At 47.3% G+C, this 20,797-nt stretch overlaps 1 protein-coding gene across 4 annotated transcripts in view; it reads left to right on the forward strand.

Moving 5' to 3' along the window:
* The window catches only part of CCDC93 (CCC complex scaffolding subunit CCDC93), a 103,441-nt gene that overhangs the window by 74,540 nt on the left and 8,104 nt on the right, over positions 1 to 20,797 (forward strand). For all 4 annotated transcript variants that reach the window (XM_086367335.1, XM_086367342.1, XM_086367353.1 and 1 more), the window contains 10 exons: positions 3,335 to 3,408; positions 4,232 to 4,313; positions 5,469 to 5,540; positions 6,789 to 6,842; positions 8,430 to 8,492; positions 11,172 to 11,280; positions 13,259 to 13,341; positions 15,548 to 15,585; positions 17,280 to 17,364; positions 19,626 to 19,739. In XM_086367335.1, the coding sequence (XP_086223461.1) occupies positions 3,335 to 3,408; positions 4,232 to 4,313; positions 5,469 to 5,540; positions 6,789 to 6,842; positions 8,430 to 8,492; positions 11,172 to 11,280; positions 13,259 to 13,341; positions 15,548 to 15,585; positions 17,280 to 17,364; positions 19,626 to 19,739 (774 nt within the window). The remainder of the gene's footprint in view (positions 1 to 3,334; positions 3,409 to 4,231; positions 4,314 to 5,468; positions 5,541 to 6,788; positions 6,843 to 8,429; positions 8,493 to 11,171; positions 11,281 to 13,258; positions 13,342 to 15,547; positions 15,586 to 17,279; positions 17,365 to 19,625; positions 19,740 to 20,797) is intronic.

Below are 20,797 nucleotides of genomic sequence, written 5' to 3' on the forward strand. Positions count from 1 at the left end.
CTTCACTTTCTGCCGTAAGGGTGGTGTCATCTGCATATCTAAGGTTATCAATATTTCTCCCGGCAATCTTGATTCCAGCTTGTGCTTCCTCCAGCCCAGCATTTCTCATGATGTACTTGCATATAAATTAAATAAGCAGGGTAAGAATATACAGTCTTGACGTACTCCTTTTCCTATTTGGAACCAGTCTGTTGTTCCATGTCCAGTTCTAACTGTTGCTTCCTGACCTGCGTATAGGTTTCTCAAGAGGCAGGTCAGGTGGTCTGGTATTCCCATCTCTTTCAGAATTTTCCAAAATTTATTGTGATCCACACAGTCAGAGGCTTTGGCATAGTCAATAAAGCAGAAATAGATGTTTTTCTGGAACTCTCTTGTGAAACTAGGCCATGCCATGTGGGGCCACCCAAGATGGACAGGTCATGGTGGAGAGTTCTGACAAAATATGGTGTACTGGAGAAGGGAATGGCAAACCACTTCAGTATGCTTGCCTTGAGAACCCCATGAACAGTATGAAAACCACCATATGACCCTCAATCCCACTGGTAGGCATATACCCTAAGGAAACCAAAATTGATAAAGACACATGTATTCCACTGTTCACTGCAGCACTATTTACAATAGCTGGAACATGGAATCCTCCTAGATGCCCATCAACAGATGAACGGATAAAGAAGTTGTGGTACATATACACAATGGAATATTACTCATCCACAGAAAGGAACGCATTTGAGTCAGTTCTGATGAGGTGAATGAACCTAGAACCTGTTATACAGAGTGAAGTGAGTCAGAAAGAGAAATACTGTATTCTAACGCATATATACAAATCTAGAATAATGGTACTGAAGAATTTATTCTCAGGGCAGCAGTGGAGAAACAGACATAGAGAATAGACTACGGACATGGGGAGAGGAGAGGGTGAGATGTGTGGAAAGAGTAACGTGGAAACTTACATTACCATATGTAAAATAGATAGCCAATAGGAATTTCCTGTATGGCTCAGGAAACTCAAACAGGGGCTCTATGTGAATCTAGATAGATGGCATGGGGCAGGAGATGGGAGGGAGGTTCAAAATGGAGGGGCTATAGGTATACCTATGGCTCATTCATGTTGAGGTTTGACAGAAAACAGAATTCTGTAAAGCAATTATCCTTCAATAAAAAAATATTTTTTGAATCCTTGCATGTGCTAGAAAGGTAGAAGTTTCAAATTAATAATAGGAGATACTCTCCCTATCCTCACATGATAATTGCAGCCAACATTGCGATGTGCTGGCTGTGCTGTGGGCACATCATTTGTGTTATCACTGAATTGTCCTGTCAACCCTGGCAGCACACCGTTAATATCCCTGCTGTGCTGTTGGAGAAACTGAGGCAGAAAGGCCGTGCAGATTCCAGTGCTGGAGACCTGGCATCATGACCTCTAAGGGAGCTTACTATCTAGTCAGGCAGTCAAACTAATTCTTATCTAGGAAAATGGGAGGCTGTGCTGAACAATGTAGGAAGAAGCCTGATTTAGTCAAAAAACTGAAGACCGGGACCCTGAATCAGTAATGAGCTCTGCCTTTGGGCCTCAGTCTCCTTATCTGTTCACGACAAGGACTGGGCACATGAGCACTCTGAGCCCTTTCCTGCCAGTGCGCCAGGTTTTACCTCTTCAGCAAAACCTAGCGGCCCTGGAAAACAGGAAAGACCTGCCTTCCCTGGAATACAGCAAAGTAAAGCAGGGTGTGGAAGGTAGAGGGTGGGTGGCAGCCCTGACGTGTGGGGGAGGCGCTGCAGGCCCCTGCAGCAGTGGAGGGCCCCTTCTAGCCTGTGTGCTTTCTAATTTCAGCAGTCACAACTTTAATTTCTTATGTGGAGGTTGATTCTTTTTTTATATATGGAAGATCCTCTCCAGCCTAAGGGCATTGACTGTGTCTGAAGTTTTCCTTGATCTACAGACTGTCCCTTCAGATCAGAATTCATTTGTTGAGTTGATACCTTTTTTACAGTTTTGTCTTTCTTAAAATACGTGATAATTGTTAATAATGTGCTTATTTGTGATTCTGAAATTTTCTGTTATCAGCTGTGTGGATTCTGTATTCATTTTATGCAGCATGCTCCACATAACTATTTTGGAAGGGGGGCCCTATTGTTTGGTGGGATCAGCCAGTGTAACTGATATTTGGGGTCAGGACACTGTCCCTCCTCCTGAGTCTTGCCAGCTCTCTGGGAGCTGCCTGCCTCTGGGACTCCTGCGCCAGCTCTTGGGTTAAGGGAAGCAGGCTTCACTGCACAGCCCACTGGCTGCTCCTGACACAGACCCCAGTCCTGCCGCCCAGTTCTTCCCACGCCTGCCAGATCTACACGGTGGTCCTCCTCTTGCCGGTCTTACCTGCTACCATCTTTCTTGTCCCCAAGGTGCCCGCTCCTGTCATCAAACAGAATCACCTGAACTTCCCAGGACTTGAGAAAGAAGGACTTGCTGCCACTTGTTCTCAGCTAGAACTCTTGGAAGTTCTTTAACTTTTTTTTTTAATAGGTAGCACATTCACATAGTTCAAAATTCAAAAAGTACAAAGGGTGTCCCCCTGTAACCCAAGCAGCTACTCTATCTAGAGGGTAACCAATCACTTGTGAATCTTTTCAGAAAATTTTTGTGCATATACAAATAACGTGTGGGTTCTTTAATGCATGTGTATACAAGATATATACATGTATACCTTCCTTGATGCACATTGGAGTAATGGTTTTATGTGTTTTCTTCAACTTACAGTAAATGTTAGAGATCATCATAAAAGAACTGTTTATTCTTTTTTAATAGCAGCTTAATAGTCTATTGTATGGTAGATCTACACAGCTTAAAAATTAAAATCTGAGTTTCCTTAAAGTTTGCTTTTTAAAGTCTCCAGTGACTCAGAGAAAGAAAATGGAGTTTTTCAAGATAGGAGATTTAACCCTGCCCCTGTGAGTAGCCCCAGTAGTGGTATCCTGAGATTGAAACCCAGGTCTGTCTCTCATAGCTGCTGCTTTTATTTACTTCTTCCCACTGAGAGGGACCTGCTGTCAGCATTACTTTGGCTTTCCACCCACTTGCTGCTGTGATTTAAAGGTATTGCCAAGGTTTCTTTTACTCACAACCTGTGTCAGGAAGGCTGTGGTTTTGATGTTTCTGTGCTGTCCCTCCAACCCCATCCTGTTCCCCTTGTCCACCTGTTTTCTCAATGTACGGCCATGTCCAGTGGGCTGGGCCACCTGTCCAGAGAGGGCGCAGATGTGGGCCAGGAAGGAGAATGGAAGCCCTCGCCTCCTGTCCTGGCAAGTCTCCAGCAACGTGCCTCCTTCTCTCCCATAGCTCAAGGGTCACAGTGAGAAACTGGACAAAGAGCAGACAGCTCTCGAGAAGATAGAGGCCAAAGCTGATCCGAGGTAGGAGATCTCAACACGTGGTATTTATTTTCTCTGTGAGTGTGGCTGGTGGTTAGAGAATGGGGCTGAGGAGCCCAGGTCATGGCTGCTGGCACTGTTCTGCCGGTTACTTCACCGCTGATCCTGATCCGGGGCTGCCTTCTTCCTCTTCCTCCCACTTCCCCCTGGGTCAGGAGCAGCTATGTTTTGTATTTTGTTTTGTCTGTTTTCTCGTTTTTAAAAAGTAAGTAATACATGCAAGATTCAGAAAGACATACACTGAACAGTCTTCTCCCGCCCCTGCCCCCAGCTACCCAGTCCTCCTCCCTTGGAGTCAACCATGGTTACCAGGTTTTAACAGCACTGATCTTACCCTGTCCTTCAAGAATGAAAATGTTCTTTTTTTGCCAAGACGCTGGGTTTTGGGTTGTTGTTTTTTTTTTTAATTAATCATCTTTAGACAATTTAAATTAAAAGCATTTACGTTTAAAATTTTAAATGGGAATTAAAATTCCGATTCTATCTGTGCTCTGAGTCTTAAGTAGTTGGTATCATTAAAAATATACAGTAATCTCAAAACACATTGATGTTTCTGCAGTTGATATTTTAATTCTATATTCTGTAACATTTGTTTGAATGTGACCCGATGGACTCAGTTTATAGATGAATAATAATGTCTGTTAAATGGTGGTCATTATCATTGGTGGGCAGCCTATTAGACACTCTTGGGAGAGACAAAGGAAATTAAGAAAAAAGTTCCTTTTTTTCTGGGGTCTTGGTTTTAAACTGTGATTCATCAAATCATAGTGATTTGTTGAAGTCAGTTGTTTTTTGGTCTTTTCAGCATCCTGCAGAACTTGAGAGCCCTTGTAGCCATGAATGAAAATTTGAAAAGTCAGGAACAGGAGTTTAAAGCACATTGTCGAGTAAGTGTTGCTTGGTGTCATCAGATGTTAACAAAGATTCCCATACAATCTCCTGCTTTCGCTCCCCTTGTGCTGCTGTGGGTCCTATCCAGGTGTGATAGGAAGAGGAGGTTCACCAGGCAGGTATGTGGTAGTGTGCACGAGGAGTAAGGTGCTGTGATGTGATCAGAGGACACCAGAAATGACTTGGATGAGTAACTCTGTGTGCCAAACCCCAAACTGAGAGCACAGTCTAACAAACAGTGTTTTCTAATTTACAAATGTATTTAAAAGAAAAGTCTACAAAAGGAGTAGTATCTTAAGAAACTAGGGCTGCCCTAAAATCCTAACATGTCTCTGTGTCACTTGGTCCAATAGTGGGAGTGATGTGTGCACAGGTGACATGTGGGAGACAGGAACAGAGGGCTGAGTTCTGTGCATCTAGGGGGAGAGAGGCTCCTGTGGTGTAGGAGCCCTCTAGAAGCTATATCTGACTTAAGCAGATGAGGGTGACAAGTGGAGGAGGGCTGGATGAGGCAGGGCTCCAGGCTGGAAGGTCCCAGGAAAGGTGGAGAAGAGCTGAAAAAGAGAAGGAGGCTTGGGACTGACTCTAAGCCACTCATTCATCCCATGTCCCAGTGATTACTGCGAGCCTCACCTGCCCTTAGGGAAGAAAGACCCCTTCTGACTGAGATACTGCTGCCTCTACCCTCCTAAGAAGACGTTCCCAGGCTGAAAATCAGGGGCCTGGGGGGCTAGTTCTTTATGGACTTCTTGTCCCCACATAAACTCACAAATGTGAAAATAAGACTCTGCTGCTACTGCTTCTGCTAAGTCGCCTCAGTCGTGTCCGACTCTGTGCGACCCCATAGACGGCAGCCCAACAGGCTCCCCCGTCCCTGGGATTCTCCAGGCAAGAACACTGGAGTGGGTTGCTATTTCCTTCTCCAATGCATGAAAGTGAAAAGTGAAAGTGAAGTCGCTCAGTGGTGTCCGACTCTTTGCGACCCATGGACTGCAGCCTACCAGGCTCCTCCGTCCATGGGATTTTCCAGGCAAGAGTACTGGAGTGGGATGCCATCACCTTCTCCGAAATAAGACTCTAGATCAAGGTAAATCGTTACATCGAGTTACTAGCCTGTCCAGATCTTGTAAATGTTCATATTACTTTTAAAGGAGGAGATGGCACGGCTGCAGCAGGAAATCGAAAGCCTGAAGGCTGAGAGGGCGCCAGGCAGAGATGAAAAGGTACGGGCTGTGGAGGGGTGCTCCAGACTGCTGGGGGCTTTGTGACGTCCACCATGAAAGGGTTTCTAGAGGACTCCCCAGCAGAGTCTGGTGCTGAAAGGGACCAGACTTTTCCTCAGCCTTGTCCTCTGAACACTCATTTCTCAAGTGGTTTTTGTCAATATGTGTCCCTGAACTTTGTCTTCTTTTTGTGGATTAAAGCAGCTCTGAGTGTGGACAGTAGCAAGCCCGGGGCACGCATTAGCCGGTTTACAAGCCCGGCTGCCCCTCCCCTAGGGATGGATGTTTCTGGGAACTCTTGAGCTCTGGTCCCATTTGTCCCATTTACCTCTCGACTGTGTGCCAGTTTGCCGATTTCACCCTGCACTCCTGCCCCAGGACATGGATGCTGCGGAGAGCAGCTCACTCGAGATGTGAGGTCGGGGCTCTGGTCACCTGGGAGCATACCTGGCTCAGAACACGCCCCACTGGCTCTCTGAACAGAGGCCTTGATCTTCCGAGGAACTGGTGTGGACGAAATAAAGTGTTTCTCTCACCAAATGAGACTGTAGGGATCACTGGTTTGTTTTCCCTTCTCATACTCCATTCAAAGCTTCTTTGCTGAGGCTCTCTGTGCTTAGGTCAGGGTATGGCCTCAGACCTCATTGACTGTACCCCTTGCTTGGGGAAATGGGGAACTTGGGGCTCCGGGAAGGGAGGGGACTGGTCCAAGCAGCCAGGGCCTTCTGCCAGGGCTGGGCGTGGGCCTGTATGGACACTGCCCCGCTCATCAGGGAGACAGGCCACAGAGGTGCTGCCTCCCTATCGTGACAGGTTCTGTCACTTCAGCCACAGCCATGAGGACTGGTGCAGCAACAGCAGAGTATGGCTGGGCAGTGGGTGGTGAATTGGGACCACCCCATAGTGGGACCACCCCAACTTTCCAGTTGTTTCCAACACTGAAACTCTGAGTTCAGCTCAGCCAGCCTCTGGGTTTGTATAGAATTCAGACTTTAAGGGCGGCATTTCTCTTCTTAGCCATAACACCTTGCTAGAGGGATTGACTCGCATTCAGAAACAGAGTTTAGCTTGTTAATGTGACTTATGGACATTTCAGAACAGTTTAAAATCTAGGGCTCATGTACGGGCTGTTCCCTGTTCAGACATGATCAGCAAACTGGCGGCCCACCCTTTCCTACTTCTGGACCCTCAGCTTCTTTCCTCAGAGATGATGTTTTCTTTTTTTTTTTCCACTTTTCCTCACTGCAGACCCTCTCTGGGGGAGAGTCACATGGTGCCTTAACCTCTGCGATGACGCACAATGTAAGTACCTGCCCATTCTCAGGACCAGTACTGTCCCCTGTGGGCATGGTGACCAGCTTTGTGTCTTCAATAGCTTCTCACACCGCTTTCCATCATCTCTGTGGCCACCTCCTCGTCTGCGGGCTCTCAGGGCCTGGCTCCATCTTGCACACCTGCCCCTCAGGTGGAGCACAGCTTCCCTGTGGACAGCCCACAGGCCCTGCACCTGGCTCAGGCATTTCATCTCCACCCTGGCCTCTGAGCTGGGAAGGGGAAAGCCCTGTAAGGGCCACACCTGCCAGGCTGTTTGAGGGGCGGGCAGTGCACAGGGAGAGAGCTCTGTCTATGGTCCTGCGTTCTGAGGTCAGGGAGTGTTAAAGGGCCACTAGTGAATATTGTCAACCTTTTGGGCCAGTTCCACTCTGGTCCTCAGAGTCAATATATAAGTGAAAGGACATAGCTGTGTTCCAATAAAACTTTATTTATGGAACTAGGCACAGAGGGAGGTTCAGGGGGGAGGGGATATGTGTATACTTGCGGCTGATTCATGTTGAGGTTTGACAGAAAACAACAAAATTCTGTGGAGCAGTTGTCCTTCAATGAAAAAATTAATAAAAAAAAAAACTAGGCACAGGCAAATTTGGCTCAAGGGCTGTTGGATTTAGCCGTTGGGCTGTGGTTTGCCAACCCCTGTTCTGAGTTAAAGGAGTGCTTCCAGGAGAAAGGAACAGAAAAGGAAGAGGAGGAGGAAGGGAAACACAGGAAAGCCTCTACCATTCACCTCCTTTAGGTTCCTCTTCCCTTCGTGCCCTCAGAGGCTCCCAGAGAGGGAACTTTAGGACTCCCACAGTGAAGGCTGTTGGGGTGTGCCTGCAGCTGAGCCCCATGGAGGAGCTGGTGGGGGTGTGTGTGTCTAAAAACACAGGGGGAGAGGGGCACCTCTGACGCCTTTGTAGCTTCCTCTAGCACAGTGAGCCATCCAGCCACATCTCTTACCTCACTGGGTTCAGTGAGGGGCTGGTTTCTGTCTTTTAATACTGTCCAAAAGGCCTTTCTGCAGTGGTGGAAGTGTTCTCAATCTGTGCTCTATCCAATATGATGGCCACTAGCTGTGTATGGTTGCTGAGCATCTGGAGGTTGGCTAGGACAATTGAGAAATTGATTTTTTTCAATTTTAGATAATATGAATTTAAATAGCCACATGTGCCTGGTGGCATCACATTGGACATTGCAGCTCTAAACAGAAACATAAGCAAGCCAGCATCATCTAATACAGCAACATAGAACTGCAGACCCTTTAAATATCAGCTATCTCCTCCTCATGGTTTTTTTGTTAAGGGAAGGAAGGGCACGTGGATTTGGGGGATCCTTCACTTAAGAACCCTGGATTCAGCCTGGGTCCCAGAAGAAGAAAGAGTTGTTACAAAGTGATGTGAAAGAGTGTCAAGGGTCTCACAGGATGAGGACTCAACACTGAACTCAGCCATTTCAAAAAAGAAATTTGGAGCCTCACAGTGAAGGAGATATATAAAAACTGTTCAACTTCAAAAGATTTCATCAAAAAAATAAAAATTTGCAGATAATTGTGAGGGTTTTTTCCAATTTCAGGAAGACCTAGACAGACGGTATAACATGGAGAAAGAGAAACTTTACAAGATCCGTCTACTACAGGTGAGTAAAAACAAGCTGATAAATCCATCTGACTAGCTTTGCGTGTCCTATAGCAGAACAAGAGCATCTCAGTATCTAAGAGCCAGAGAGACTCAGTTATAAGGCTACTATTTGCTCTTCTGTCTGGAGTGTAACTCTGGATTGAGGTGTTGGTTATAATACCTCACATTGGTCTGTTATTTCACCAACATCTCACTTGACTTGATCATCACCTTTGCTGGAGAGTAGCTGTCAGCCTCATTTTCTGTATGAAGAAATTGACTCAAATCTGTTAAGTGCAAGCCGCTAGAAAGTGCCGGAGGCAGGATTCAAGGTTCTTGTCAAGCACTTTTCTTCAAAAATTAAGTGCCCATTTTAGCTGTTAGTTGATAACCTGGGGTGGTCAGGGGGTATATTGGGGCAGCGGGGGTGAGAAGGCTATCAGATATGGGAAAGTAAGCTTCACAGTTGGCTTTAAATTCATGTAGAGTCAAAATTGTATTGTAAAATCTCTTCCGTTGCCTGATTCTGGCTCATGGACACTTAAAAGCCAAGAGTTAACTTGTGTTGCACTTTGACCCGGAACTTCTCTCTGCTCTCTGGAAAAGGAATGCCAGGTTCTGGTGGGAGTAGCCAAGGGCTGCAGGCGTCAGTGCTGAAGCCTGGGCCACAGCTGGCTCAATGAGGGTGAATGGAAGTAAACTGACGGCCGAGAGGCTGAGCAGCTGTATCCATGGAACTTGGGATGGGTTAGAGAAAAAAGCAGAGTCAAAGATGGTGGAGAATTTCCAACTTGGGCATTAGCATGGATCCTTGTGTTATTCATTGAGAAAAAGCCTAAAGGAGAAAGGATAGGGCTGAAGGGAATGGGATGGTGAAGGGAAATGTTCATGAAATTTCTGTGGGGCTTTTAAAGGTTAGGGTACTCCACCAAGTAGGAATAATCTGGGCTGGAGGTCTGGGGGTCAGCACTGTGTAGGTGGTAATCGAGGCTGTGAAGAGGGGAAGAAAGACTCCACCAGTGAGGCTTGAGACCAAGCAGGCAGCTCAAGGCCCAGGGAAAACAGGAGTCTGAGGTCTCCTGGCAGCTGAGCAGAGGGCTCAGTGGAAAGAAGGTTCAGTGTTGCCAGAAGTCAAGAGAGCTGGAGGCTGAAAATTGCCACAGGTGCACAGAGAAGGTCTGTGTGACCTTGGCGAGAGTATTTCCAGTGGATGTTTGGAGCAGCCAGCGGCAGTGGGTTGAAGGGGAGGGGAGTCAAGACGTCAGAGCCATTTGAGTACTTGGTTTTGCGGTTTCCTTTTTTCTTTCTTTGTTTTCTGGCTGTCCTGGGTCTTCATGGTGGTGCATGGGCTCTAGTTGCAGTTCAAGGGCTTGATTGCCCCACGGCTTGTGGGTCTTAGTTCCCCAACCCGGAATCAAAGCCACATCCCTTGTATTGGAAGGTGGATTCTTAAGGACTGGGCCACAGAGAAGTCCCTGATCAGGGTTTAAGGAAGGGCCTTAAAGGGATGAGGGACTTCAGCATATTTAAATGCCAGTAAAAAGAAACCAGTAGAAAAGGAGAGGTTAAAGATGCAGTGAAAAGAATGAATGATTGTATCTATAGATTCCTGGAGGGGGGGTGGGTGGGGAAGCATAGGCGTCAGAGCCCAAGCACCTATGGGGAATATAGCCTTGGCCAAAAGGAGAAATAGATCTGTCCCTCTACTCTAGCTCAAGCCACAGACCTGATTTTGGTTTGGTCACCAGAGCTCATAGTGGGTTTTGCACTGGGAAGGGTTTTGCATGCAAATGAGTTAGAGGTCCCCATCTGCCACTGTGATAAAGTAGCTGGGAGAGGGAGGGACAGGGAGGCTCAGGAGAGGGCAACATTGAGACTGTGAATGTGTCGGGGAGCTGGACAGCCTTCTCCAGTGCTGCCCACAGGAAATTCCCCGCCTCGGAGCCCGAGATCTCCCCTGCACCCTCACGGCTCTGCCTCCCAGATGCAATCAGGAAAAGTTAGACTAATAGAGCCCAGTTCATTTCATGGGAGGGGGCAAATGCCATAAAGATGCTTTAGGAGCTTTTCAGGCAGGCTTGGGGATTTGGAAGTTGTATGGAGCAGCAGGGTGGCATCAGTCTCTCATCATCTGGGAAGCGCTTCTGGTCCCCACCTGGCTCTGGGGAATCAGCTGCTCCAGAGTCCTTGGGGGTCTGGTGGGCTGGCCGGGGGTACCGTCCCATTCAGAATCTTCCTTCTGGACCTGTTAATTTGATGCCTCCTGTGGCTCCAGTTTAGGGGCTTCTCAGGTGATGCTAGTGGTAAAGAACCCGTCTGCCAGTGCAGGAGACTCAGAGATGCGGGTTCGATTCCTGGCTTGGGAAGATCCCCTAGAGGAGGGCATGGCAACCCACTCCAGTAGTCTTGCCTAGAGAATCCCAAGGATAAAGGAGTCTGGGGGGATACAGTCCACAGGGTTGCAAAGAGTCAGACACAACTGAAGCAACTTAGCACACACGTACACTGGTGGCTCCAGTTCACAGCCACGCCTTCTCTCTGTGTTGCCAGGTGGGAGTCAGAGTCGGAGCCAGCTGGTGGTGTGTGCCTGCATTCCAGGGCTGGTTTGCAGGCACAGGGTGAGTGGGGGCAATATTTTGTGCGAACAAATAAGGCCTTTCATCAAATAGTGTTGTCTCCCCATCTCTTTTGCATTTAGGCTCGAAGAAATCGAGAAATAGCAATTTTGCATCGCAAGATTGATGAAGTGCCCAGCCGAGCCGAGCTAATACAGTATCAGAAGAGATTTATTGAACTCTACCGCCAGAGTAGGTGCATCGACCACACACTCTCCTGAGGCTGGCCCTGGGAGGGGCAGGGGACGAGGGGCTCTGACCCACTGTAGCGTGGTGTTGCTGTCCATGGAAGCCAGCCCTGGAAAGGGCTTTAGTTCATCATCAGGCCCACTCATTCCACGTAGCCCAGAATCCCAGGCACAGCACTGTGGAGCCCTGGCTCCCTCTCCCTGGACAGATGGCTTAATCTGATTGAGCTCTTGGAATAATGCTTTCAGCCCACCCTCATCCACATCAGCCATCGGGCTCCACTTTCCAACTTCACATGGAACTTTGTGACCCCAGCATCTCTAGATCAGTCCTCACTCATTGTCCTTCTTCTCTGTGAACCTTCTTCTCGTGTGATCCTTGCCTTTAACAGCATCGTGTTCATTCAAGACTGGGTATCCCTCAACCTAAATCAGGGATCACGTCTCATCAGGTTCAAAGTGACCCTCAAAGCTGTCACTGCCTTTTTCTTCACAGTGCTTCTGCCGTATCTCTTCTTCCTTGTATCATAACCCAGTAACCATTCACTGGTCTTCAGCTGCTTCTCTGAATCCCTCTCATCCACCCATCTAGTTGTATCACTTCTCTCCTGTGACAAACCCTCACAAGCTCCCTAGACTGGAGGAAAGCTCTCTCATTCTGTCCAGGATCCTCCCCAGTCTAGGTGGCCTGCCAGGGGGCCTCTTTCCTGCTCTCAGCCCTCTTCGTCCCCAGTCCACACACTGCTGTTCAGCACACAATGAACTTTGACGTCCTAGGCCTTGACTCCTCCTGTTACCTGCACCTGGGACCCTTTCTCCATTCTGTTAGACAAAACCCTTCAAGAATCTCCTCACTTACCCTCAGTAAACAGGACCTAGACCGTCACCCCTTCCTTAGGCTCCACTCTTGCTTGTCTCCTGGGTACCTCAGACTTGGCAGGTACAAGACTTTGCCTCCCTCCCATCTTTCTCCTCACTCACTGTGATTGCTCTCGAGCCCAGCTAGACCCCCGTCTTCTCTGACTCATGCTGCTCTGCCAATTCTGTTTCTGAATAGTATCATGTCTGTTTCTTCTGGAGTCCTGCTATAGCTGCCTTCTCCTCACTCCTGCCTGAAGAGCTCTTTCTCACATAAGTTTCATCATTTTACACTCTTGCTTTAAAAGCCTTAATATTTCATAGCTCCCCATAACTGGATGGACAGTCTTCAGAATCCTGATCAGAGTCCTGCCTCGTCTGGGCCAGCTGGGCCTCTGCAGTCCCTGTGTCCCTCACCCCTGTAAGCTGGTCTGCGGGTCCAGGAGGCCAGGGCCCTCAGTTCCCACTTGGGAAACTCCCAGGCTTCTCTAAAGTACACCTAGTTTTCCCTTGAGATGTTGACCTCTCAGCCATCCGTCCTAGTTCTAGCTGGAGCACTGTCCCTACTCAGAGCATACGTGCTTCCTTTTATGTTTTACCCCCCACCCAGATGTTTTAGTCCTCACATTTAATTCAGATGGTCAGGGTAGGTGTCAACAATGGCAGTTTCTCAGCAGAAAATTGTTTCTTCCCTAAGTTAAATCTTTCCCCTTAAGCACGGGGTTTACAAAAGTGAGCCGACTATGGCTCCTGCTCATGAGGAGCCTGGAAAGGGAGGGAGCCACACAGACAGGAAGAGCTGGCATGGGGCTGCTTCACCCCTGCCCCCTTTCTCCTGGGACCCTCACTTGGAGGAATTCAGAGAAATGCCCTATCCTGCACACTGGCAGGGAGCTTCCTCTAGCTCCTGTCCTGGCAGGGCTATCATGGCTGCCACATGCTGCCAGCCTGCAGCAGCCTCTCACACACGGCCTCTGTGCACCATGGATGGGGCTTCCGCGCAAATGAAAGTGAGCGCCAGCCCGGCAGGTCCCAGTCCTGCAGCATCTCAGCAGGGAGAGGGCACTTGGGATCATTGACACATTTTCTCACCCATGTGCTTGCTGATTTCTCTGCATTTACAGTTTCGGCAGTGCACAAAGAAACCAAGCAGTTCTTCACTTTATATAATACCCTGGATGACAAAAAGGTTTATTTGGAAAAAGAGGTAAGAGCCTTTATAGAAAGAAGATAACATAGATGAGTGTGTGTCACGTGCCCAGTGCTGGGTACAAGGTCAGAAAGTGCACGATTCCTCGGGGCTGTCACCGTGCAGAGTGGGCAGCAGTTGTATGGTGCCCTGCGAGAGGCACCATCCTGAAAAGAAACATCCTGGAAGCACAAGAGGTCCATATGGAGAAGGGCCTGGAGTTGGTGAAAGTTGAGTTTGAGCTTTAAATGAAGGAAGGAACCAACTAAAGGAAATGGGGAAGGTGGGCCGTCAGAGCTGACCTGGGGAAATGGCTGTTTAGTCGTCAGCGTCAGACAGAGGCATGAACTGAAAGAACTGCTTTCAGTTGTACAGTCGAGAGCAGGAGTGGCAGGGGTGACCGTGAGCAGCTGCTCCATATTGCTCCGACTCTCACTCAGGTCAGATCTGCTGGTGATTCGGAGCTCTCTCCGTGGAAAGCAGCAGCTCGGGGTGGGTGTGCAGCTGTATTCAGAAACAAGCAGTGGCGTCTTCACAGCTGCAGCATGCAGCACAGTGTGGTGGCGGGGGTGGGCGCTCTGGAGTCATTGGGTTTGGGTTTTAGTCTGACCTCCTCACCCTCACCACATATCCTACAGTGATATAGAATGAATGAGACAGTGTCCCTGAAGTTCCTAGCACACAGTGATATGTATTAGTTCCTGCCTACCCCTCACCTTGAGGGTGACAGAATCTTTTTTTATTTCGTTGTCGTCCTACAACCTGCACTAATTACCACTTTAATAAGAATACTATTACAGATGTATCTTTTACCTGAACACAAATGGAAGCCTCTGTGGCTATTGTTATCCTGACTGCCGATTTTTTATTTTTGGTTTTTTTTTTTATTGAAGGATAATTACTTTACAATATTGTGTTGGTTTCTGCCATTCATCAGCATAGTCAGCCATAGGTGGACATGAGTCCCCTCCTTCTTGACCCTCCCTCCCACCTCCCACTCCATCCCACCCCTCTAGGTTGTTCCATAGCCCCAGTTTGAGTTCCCTATTGACTACCTATTTTTGTCAGTCAAACCAGATCAATCTCTCTCCTCCAAGAGGCACTCCTTGAGGAGGGGTTGGGTTCTGTTTTCTCTGTATCCATGGCCTTGCACAGTGATAGACACATAACAAACATTTGATCAGTGTTTGAACAGATGAGTCCATTGAGAGGGTTTTCATCAGACCTGGGGGATCGCTCTGCTGCACACCCTGACTTGGGGGTCTTCCCACGTGGTAAGGGGAAGACTTGTCCCCTAACTCAGGGACAGGCCAGCTCCTTGTGAGAAAACCTTAAACCCCATTGACTTCCCTTCATTAGCAGTGTTTAAGGTTATTGCATTCCTTTAGGAGTGTGCAGGGTGGTGGTGGCTTTTTAATTCCAAGCCATATTAATGCAGTTAGAACTTTTCATTTGGGTAATTTGTACATTTTATTCCAAATCTATTTATACTTGTGATATTTTAGCTTTCAACATGCCTGTGGAGTCGAGGACAAGAATATCATCTCCATGTTTCAGAGTGTGAGCCTGAGTCCAAGTATAGTAAATGCTTAGTTTTGGGCTCACAAGCAAGGTCAGTGACAGAGCTGGAAAGACAACCCAGGTTTCTAAACTCCAGACTCAGAGCCCTGCCCTGGGCTGTCATCGGGGCAGATAAAGGGTCTTGTGTGCAGGCCATGGCATTTCCATGGGGGAGGGACCTTGAATGGGGCACGTACCCGTGGAGGCTCTCAGAGCTGCCTGGCAGCAGACACATTGGCAGAAACTCTGTGGGAAGGAGTAGGGTGGGCACAGTGTTCTCACCTTCCCTCCCCCACTGACTCTCCACTGGGCTGATGGCCCTGAAAATGAAGTTCAGTGTTTGGTGAGATCGAAAGGACAGTGGTGCAGCTTCCCCAAGGAGCCCTAATGTTGGCCTAGATGTGTCTCAGCTGGGGTTTAGGTCCCATCATGGAGCCCTTCTCCTATGCTACCAAGGTCATGCTTGTTACAGCTGGAGGCTCTGGGGAAACTGTGAGGCTGAGAACACATTGCTCTTGTCTTTGTGTTACTTTTCATCTGCATGAACAAGGTGTGTTCCTTGCAGAAGCACTATCCAGAGACAGGCGCCAGGCTTTCAGTGGCTGGGGTGGCACAGGCATCTTTCGGCCTTTGCTTATTGTTCTTGTTCTTCCTTCCTCCCCAGATCAGCCTGCTGAACTCCATTCATGAGAACTTCTCACAGTAAGTGCTGTCCGTTCTCTTCCAGTCAGTATCCGTGTGCCCTACATGGCGTCGGCTCACCTCCGTTTTGCAGCAAGGCTCAGTGCCCAGGCTGGGATTCTTACACTTCCACCCCTGTTGCTGTGTGCAGATGTATCTTGGTTTATGCAGACCTTGAGTTCTTACAAAAACATAGTGATATTACAGCAAATTTTAAAAACATCAAGGAACAGCTTAGGGGGAAAGTTAGCTTTCAAATAATTTGACTATGCCTAACTACTATAATGTCTTTGTAGCTTACTTTTGTCCTACTAAGATTAGATTAATAACATTTGTTTTTGCAAACATAGAGATGCTTTAAAATTTAGATAATGAGGGAATTCCCTGGCCTTCCAGTCGTTAGGACTCCGCTCTTTCACCATGGAGGGCCTGGATTCAATCATTGGTTAGAGAAAAAAGTAAATTAAAAAATAAAATATAGGTAATAAAATAATCTATATTTTTTAAAAATAGTTTTCAAATTTGGTGGTAGATTTTAAGTCACGTGCATACTCTAAATTACTGTGTTCAAATATAAATATTTTCTCTAAAAACTGAAGAGCAAAGCCCACCTCTACTCAAATCATACCAGCCCTCAAAGATGACCATTCCCTTGTCTGCCATCCAGGCAGCCCCAGGCTAGTTGTCTGTCCCGAAGACTTCATCCAGGCAGCCCCAGGCTGGCTGTCTGTCCAGAAGACTTCCTCTCTTACCAGCATGGACTCTGCTATGACCAGCAGCTAAGATCTTAATGGATTACAAGCTCTGGACTTCAAGTTTCACTTCTAATTGAAAACAAACAGCTCCATTTAATATTCAGATTCAGTTAGGGACTTACAGCTTTGTGACATTTCTAAAAATGATGCCTTCATCTGTATCTCCTAATAACTGAGAGAAGCTAGGTTGGAGTGTTTTTGTGGAAGTTCTGCTGTCTCTTGGCCCATCCTTTGAAAGATTTCTTCTCATCCTTGTATCGTGTGCTCTGATCCTTCCCGTGTCAGTCCCTCTGCAGGACTGGAAGTGAACAGGCATGTTTTAGGTCATCACTTGTTTAGCTGCTGCTCCTGGCAACAGGACCAGGTTTACCAGCCTGGTTTTAGGAAAATCTCAGAAAATGTCTCCCAATCTTGAACAGTGCCTTTTTTTAAAAAGTCTTTATTGAATTTGTTACAATATTGCTTCTGTTATTTATGTTCTAGTTTTTTGGCATGGGGGATCTTAGCTTCCCAACCAGGGATCAGACTCAACTCACTGCATTGGAAGGTGAAGTCTTAACTACTGGACAGCCAGTGCCTTGATCAGTGCCTCTAAATCTTCAGATTTTTAAAAACTAAGTGAAATTTATTCCTTAAGCAGTACCTGTCACCATTCAAAAATTTTTTTAAATTGTTAATTTCAGTCACATTTTATTTATGAAAGTACCTATTAGTAAGAAAAATTGTAGAGAGGGTTGGGGGAAAAACAGATTAATATTCATTTATCAGACCAAGCTAATTTTCATGCCTTGCTCATTGTTTAAAATCTCTGGCTGCCTGGGATCACAGGGGCCCCATGAGTCCTTCCGGCCTTGCAGAGGCCTGTCTGCCTCCTGGGGCATTATCTGGACTAACTCCTCGATTCCTCCCCTTTTCTTGAATCCTGTTTGCTGGTCATACCTCTGCTGGTCTGTCTTTCAGAGCCATGGCCTCCCCTGCTTCCCGGGACCAGTTTTTACGTCAGATGGAACAGATTGTAGAAGGAATTAAGCAAAGTCGAATGAAGGTCAGATTGCTTTTTTTCTGTAATGTGGCCAGAGTTTTACACTGGTGATGGGAGAAGGCCCTGGGGAAAGCAGGTCTCTTCCAGTTGTCCTGGGGATGTGCTCTCAATTCTGAAGACACATCTTCAGTGTCTCTACAAGGGGTCCCACTAAGGTCTCAGACCCTACCATGGGCAGGCCAGCTCCATAGGCTGCCTGCATCGGTCGTTAAGACTCTTAGCAACAGCTCTGTGGATGTAATACCTACCGAGTGTCAAGCACTGGGCTCATCCTCCCAGAAGCCCTCTTAAGTGAGTGTGTTCCCCCTGTTTCACAGATGAGGAAGCTGACTTTCACCAGCAGGCCTTCTCTCTTGCCCAGAATCAAGTCCTCACTGGCTCTCCGATTCCTGACATTCTGCCATCAGGGATCCATTCCTTACACCTCAAGAGCATTTTAGTCTCTAGGAGTTCCCTATAAAAATGCACGTAATTGTTGAATTCTGCCAAAGTGAGAGGATACTGAGCCTCATAAGAGAAAATAGGAACTGAAAGGGATGTGGGGGCTCCAGAGATCGCTTTGCAGAGAGTTGTCCAGGCTAGGGGCAGCGTGAGCATTTCTGCACTCTGGCTCCTCGCATGCACACTTTGTCAGGAGAAAAGAAAACTTGCTGATGGTCTGGAAGCCAGACATGCAGCCATAGGCTCCCACTACCACAGCAGACGAATAAATAAATCCTAACTAACACTTCCAATGTCTCTTGCTTTTGGTCCTACTTTAGAAATGTGTCTAAAGTAGGTCCTTGGGCATGGCAGTGAAACCTTCTGGGGACAAAGGGCATCTCCTTTCACAGTCCTGGGATGGAGTAGTCCAGAGAGCATGGCCAGAATGTAAATACATGAGAGAATTGCCTTAGGACCTGTCCTAAAAATCCACTCCTTCAAGCTGCCTATAATCCCATCTCACCAGAGAAGGACTGCAGACAAAAGCTTGCCATGTCCCTTTCCCTCTAGCAAAATATTCATCTCCTTATTAAGGATGTCAGCAAAATCATGTCCGAAGAGAAAAAAAAAGTGTCACTGGTGACAAGACTATTCAGCCACAAAAATGAGGGCAAAGTGAGACAGCAGCTGTCCATGTGTGGGGCCACTTACCCAGGGCAGGGAGACTGTCTTGCAGGAGAGAGTGGAGTCCCTTCTTGATGATCTGGGGTTAGAGGGAGGTGGGGAGCAGAGAACCTGGCCAACCACAGGCCTGTAACAACCCAGCCTCAGTGCAGGGACTTTCCACTCACTATGCTCATCCTCGGGGAGGTAGTCTTGCTCATAGTAAAGAACAAGAGGAAGTTATTGGGTTTTTTCCCCACTTTGGCTTCCCTTTCTGTTACTATCTGAAGCATTCCCTGGGAAGGAAATGGGCCTGACACCTTCATTCCCTCCATTCTGCCCTAAGCTTCATGATGAAGGCACCTTGGTGCTGGCCAGCAGAGAGGCTGCTGCTGTGTCTGTACCCCCATGAGGTGGCTGGGCACCAGGAGGGTGCTCAGGTCTCTGAATGGGGAGGGCTGTCTCCTCTCATGTCTGTGTTGCTGGTGGCTGGCACAGCACCTGACCCATGGTTGGCACCAAAGAACTCTTTGTTGAACGAGTGAATTCATTGAGTCTAAAAATAGTTCTCATTGAGGGTTCCAGGTAGACTTTGAGTGTTGATTGGCACTGAAATGGATTAAGTCTGTCTGCTCTGCAGAACAGCACTTATTTGAATGGATGTCTTTCGTTGTGTTTGTTTAAATGAAACAAAAACACAGCCCCCTGTGTCTGGGTACCATGATGGGTTCTGCATAGATAGAGGTGGCAGGGGAGTGTCTGTGCCCCAGAGCACAGGTTCCCCCAGAACCAGCAGGTGCAGGGTGTACACAGAACAGACCAGCAGGGAGTGCAAGTAATAGAACAGGTGTCTGTGGCCTGTGGAAGGGTTCCTGAGTAAAGAGGAAACTGCCTACCTGTTTCTTGTGAAATTGTACTCACACATACACACACAAACACACACACACACAGAGTTAAATGAAGCAGTTAATGCCCAATGATAGGAGAATTGCTGAACAGATTATAGTTCCTATGCCGTATCATGCAGATAAATAAAAACAACCTCAGAAATGATGCATAGAAGAAAACTACTGGAAGGAAATCCAGGAGAAGTTAGTAATAGTTTCCTTCTGGACCTTGTCAGCCACCCTTGGTCAGAACATGGCTTTTCATCACTGCTTCCCAAAATGTTTCAACAGATGGAGAAGAAGAAACAAGAAAACAAGATGAGGAGAGACCAGCTGAACGACCAGTACTTGGAATTGTTAGAAAAACAGAGGCTGTACTTTAAGACCGTGAAAGAGTTCAAGGAGGTAAGAGGGGGATGGGGCCCTTGAGGCTGGGCAAGATTCTTGTTCAGCACCACCCCCCACCAAGATGAACCTCTGCAAACCAGAGCATTTCTTTGGTTTTCCACTGGTCTGAAATGGAAATAGCAAGTGGGCAGTTGACCTGACAGTAAAGTGTACATCTAAGTAGTTCACGATTGTGTTGTTTTGTGGCCCATCTTGAAGCTCTAACTGAACTTCAGTTCTAAGAAACATCCCTTCATCTTCTTGACACTCTGTAGCCACATTAAGCTCACAAGTAAAATGGCATCGCAGGGCCACCTGGAAACAGTGTTTGGTATAGATTCACGTCTAGCATTTCCCTTCCTCCCAATCTTAAGCTGCGGGGAACCTTGAGAAGCCATGTGTGAGGGGAGTGAACTGTGAGTGTGACAGGCTTGGGTTCACATCCTGCCACTGGCCTACTATGCACATGGGTAGGGACCAGCTGTGCACGTGTCTGGCACCTGTCACACCCACCCTCTGCCAAATGTTGACCCCTGTCTTTTCTCTTGCACTTGGGCAGGATTACTGTCCATCATTCCAGAAAGGAAAGTGCCCTTTTCTTAAGAGATTTTCCAGAAAGCAGACTTCATTCTGTCATTTGCCAAGATTTCATCAGCTTTATTTTCAGGACTTCTTTCCCCTTTTCTAATATAAATCTGTGTGGTTTTTTCTAATATAAATCTTTGTGGTTTTAGTGAATTTAGAAGATACAGGGAAGCTAAAGGTAGTTGTATCCTGGCATGTGGTCAATGGAATAAAAAATAGCCTTTCCATACCAACGTTTTTGTTCTTACATGTTTTCTGTGGCTCTTCGCTCTTCCTTCCTCCCTTCCCCAGTTTTCCTTCTCTGCTGCTTCTTCCTATTATTGTAACGTAACTTTTGAGAGCCACAACTGTAGGCATTTCAGAATGTCTCATCCTTTCAATAAACGAGTAGTAACAAATCAGAAGTAATTCCATCCTTTGCCTTGAGGGGACTGATGTAGCGGGTATGGTCAGGGAAGGCCCCTCCCCAGTGAGAACTTGGTCTTGGGCAA

The sequence above is a fragment of the Bos grunniens genome, chromosome 2 (genome assembly GCF_055505025.1).
Source record: "Bos grunniens cultivar Pamir isolate PY7600 chromosome 2, Bosgru_T2T1.0, whole genome shotgun sequence".
Lineage (NCBI taxonomy): Eukaryota > Metazoa > Chordata > Mammalia > Artiodactyla > Bovidae > Bos > Bos grunniens.